General features: G+C 41.3%; 1 protein-coding gene across 1 annotated transcript; it reads left to right on the forward strand.

Annotated features, from left to right (window-relative positions):
• The first annotated feature begins 2029 nt into the window (after positions 1 to 2029).
• LOC147447588 (uncharacterized) lies at positions 2030 to 3188 on the forward strand. The gene has a single exon (XM_086524365.1). The coding sequence runs from the start codon at positions 2203 to 2205 to the stop codon at positions 3001 to 3003; it is 801 nt and encodes a 266-aa protein (XP_086380491.1). The 5' UTR covers positions 2030 to 2202; the 3' UTR covers positions 3004 to 3188.
• Positions 3189 to 3679: the final 491 nt, after the last annotated feature.

Below are 3679 nucleotides of genomic sequence, written 5' to 3' on the forward strand. Positions count from 1 at the left end.
AAACCTAAAAATAAAACTCTACAACCTAAACCTAAATTAGAACTTAAAAATACATAAATCTGACCGAAAATTAAATTGGAAAACACAAATCGGAAACCTAAACCTAATCTTGCACTTAAATTGAAAACGCAGATTATAGCTCTAAACTTACAACATTAAACTTAAATTTAAATCTACAAGTAAAATATGCCAACCTAAATCTAAACCTACAATTGAAATACAGCAATCTAAACCTAAACCATAAACTATGACACTAAACTTAAATTTAACTAAAACTCCAAAACGCAAACCATAAACTTAAACCTACACTTAAAATTGATGTAAATTGACACTAAAATAAACTTGAAAATTCAATCTAAACAATAAAATTTGGCCAAACTTTAATATAATAAAATAATATAAAGCGAGAGAATTTGAAATACCTTTCTAAAATGTTTAAAAACTAAATTAATTTCTCTCATTTAATTTTTAAACAAATGTTTTTCAAAAAATCTTTAGATTTGTATGTAAGCTTGCTTTTGTATATATGTGTATGTATGAAGATCTTCATAATATCGTGTATGTGTGTGTGTACATGTGCACACAATACATGAGAGAGAGAGAGAGAGAGAGAGAGAGAGAGAGAGATGAGGCTTACATATAGCACATCTTCGAGCACAAAAAGTCCTTTCTTGCCATGAATAACCCAAAATGACCTCATGGTATGCTTCAAAAAAAAATTCCATTTTGTTGTGTTGATATTTGTGTCACTATCATTGTTGACTTTCATGTCAATTTCATAGTCAATATTTTTAACACACATATCAATGCTAAGAGCGACACAAATATCCGCTCTGACTTCTGACCAAAAAGTGTCAGATGCTTAGCATCACAAGCTAGAAGAGCTCGTAGTGGTGTTAAAAATCCTTCGCAAGCACAAGGTTAAAGGTGGAATCTATAGGTCAAAAAAAATCCAAATTTTTTTTCAAGTCATAAGAAAACTCCGTATATACTAAACACTTCAAATATTTTTGAATAATTTTAGAAAGTTGCTTGGTTAAGAGGACACAAAAGTTTCCCATCATCAATCTAGTGTTAAATTAATTAAAGTGGTGGAGATTTCTCATCTATTCAATTTGAGTCCTCTTGTATGTTGGCAGCATTCGTCAAACATTCCCCCTTGGTGCCAATTTGTCCAACATTGTTAGAAAGGACAGAACACACGTGGCCACTTTGCTAGCCAGCAAGTCTTAGAACCTGCGAGTGCTAGCCACTTTTCTAATATCGTGTAAAGAATAATACATGAAATTTAGGGGGAAAAACTTTTCGAGAGGTCATGTACCTAGGTACTATCGCCGCACATGCATGCTTAGCTAAATTTTTTCCCAAATTGGGGTAGCTATTTGGACAAACTTCTTGGGAGGTCGTGTATTTGAGTACTATCATCACACATGCGTTTTTAACTGAAATATTTTTTCAAACTAGACTAACCATCTGACGATGGGGAACTCTAGCTTATTCAATTTGAGTACCTGTACATGTTGGCAATATTTAGCCATTAGATAGAATGTGATTGGTTGTAAATGGGTTTCAAAGGTTCAACACAATGCAAAGGGCTCAATGAGATGAGCATTGTCTATTTTTAGAAAGCCGAAGGGGTTTGCTAACTTTTTTGATTTCGACGGAGTTGGGAATTGGAATGCAAAGGATTGCTTACATAAGTGGGCAGAGGATATACCAAGCCCGTGTGTGAAAGTGCTCCTAGTGGAGAGCAATGTTGCCCATGTCGAAACAAGGTGGAAGCAACTCGGATGGGAAATGGAAAGCGAATGGAGGGCTAGTAGAAGTAAGGAGGGGAATGATAAAGTGATAATGGGCGATAGCAAAAAGTCCTCTTGGAGGTTGACTCGGGCACTCTGATTTTGTGAGGGGAATCGTGACGACGGGACTCCGTGTGGACTGTGCGGGGACCCGCTGCAAGGCGCCGCCCCCTTTTGCGAGCTGCGAGTCACGACAATCTTCCAGGGGCTGACGAGGACATGCTTGAAGCTCAAGCTAATGCCTCGCCCCGCTTCTCTTCTTACATAATCCCCCCCTGCTCCTCCTTTGCTCCCTTCTACACGCTTGTCGATATGGTGCTGCGCATTGCTTGCTCCTGCAACCTAGAGTAAGGGTGAGTGGGTGGGGTGAGTGTGTGTGTGTGTGTGCGCGCATTCTCTAATTATGGCAGTGGGCTCTCATCAGAGCAAGCTTCGCCTCCGACCTATAAAGCATCAGCTCCCAAGCTCAGCCTCAACCTCGTCGTCGAGAAGGAAGCCTGCCAATAAAGCTCTCTATACAGATGCAGGCGCCCACCAAGTTTCTGCAGATATTGCAGGCAATTTAGAGCAGCCACGCTATCGAGGAGTCCGCAGGCGCCCCTGGGGCAAGTTTGCAGCAGAAATCCGCGATCCCCATAAGAAACGCAGGGTGTGGCTCGGCACCTTCGACACCGCTGAGGAAGCGGCGCTCGCCTACGATGCAGCCGCTCGCGGGCTGCGCGGCCAGAAAGCCCTCACTAACTTCCCTACAAGCTGCAGCTGCTCCGTCCTGCAGAATATGCAATTATATGGGGGACAGGCACTATTAGAAAATGAGCCACAAAGTAACATAGGGTACTTACACGGCGCTGATCACTCACTCATGGGTACACAAACCCACTATCCCTCACCTCACGACATTCGCGGATCTCCTCAATTTGATTTTGAAGCAGGCGCTTTCTTCAATCCAAGCAGCTTCTCTTCCTCAACATCACCTCAGCTGCCATCGCTAGTCACTCTGCAAAACCCGGCAAAGCGCTCGCCGCTTGTGGACGAGATTGCAAATTTCACTGCTGCAACAACGCGTGAGGAGGGCAATGTCGCAGATGACTCTTTTACTGGCTTGCCTGCTCTGATAAGTGCAGAATCTTCCTTGCCCTTCACTCTTCTTTCCCGTCCCTCTCCCCAAAAGCCCACTTCATTGATACATTTCTTCACTAAATGAGATAAATTAGGTTAAGGTATGCATTTGTATGCATCTTTTGAGGCTACAACACCACTACAATTTGTAATTAATTAACGAGCTGAAGAGCTTCTTTGCCATCATCCTTCCTTTTTCCACCCAACTGTATATTACTTGTGAAGCTCATGCTTTTCGCATAAGCTGTTGTTTATAAGTTTTCTGGCTAATGTCTGACCTTAGTGTTGTTTGTTTTCATATGAGAGAGTCATTATGTTGCTAAGTTACACCTCATAATTTATTGAGATACACAAGAAGATTTAGAAATTTTCTCATGTAGGAAGTCAATGTTTTTCATACAATGCATAACATAGTGAGCTTCTGCTCGAGCTGAGGCACCGCATACCTAGCTAGGTACGATTGGGGGTAGGGGACCACCGTACCTAGCTAGGTATGCAGTGCCTCCCTCACAGAAGCTGATGATGTTGAGGTAAGTCACAATGTGGGAATTATTGTGAGAATTTGTCAAAAACTTCTTGTGGTACTTCCAGTCTAGTTCCACGTTCCAGATGCTAAGTTCATATGGTTGCAGAAATGAATAATTCTTGTATATGATATCATTTTTTTGTCTCCTTCTATGGCAGTAACTTCTTCACTTGGGTCATGATCATCAAAGCCTATTCAAGTGCAAGCCCATAGACATCATGACAAGCCCATAGAT

Source organism: Adiantum capillus-veneris, chromosome 11 (genome assembly GCF_014529385.1).
Source record: "Adiantum capillus-veneris isolate H3 chromosome 11, ASM1452938v2, whole genome shotgun sequence".
NCBI classification, from domain to species: Eukaryota; Viridiplantae; Streptophyta; class Polypodiopsida; order Polypodiales; family Pteridaceae; genus Adiantum; species Adiantum capillus-veneris.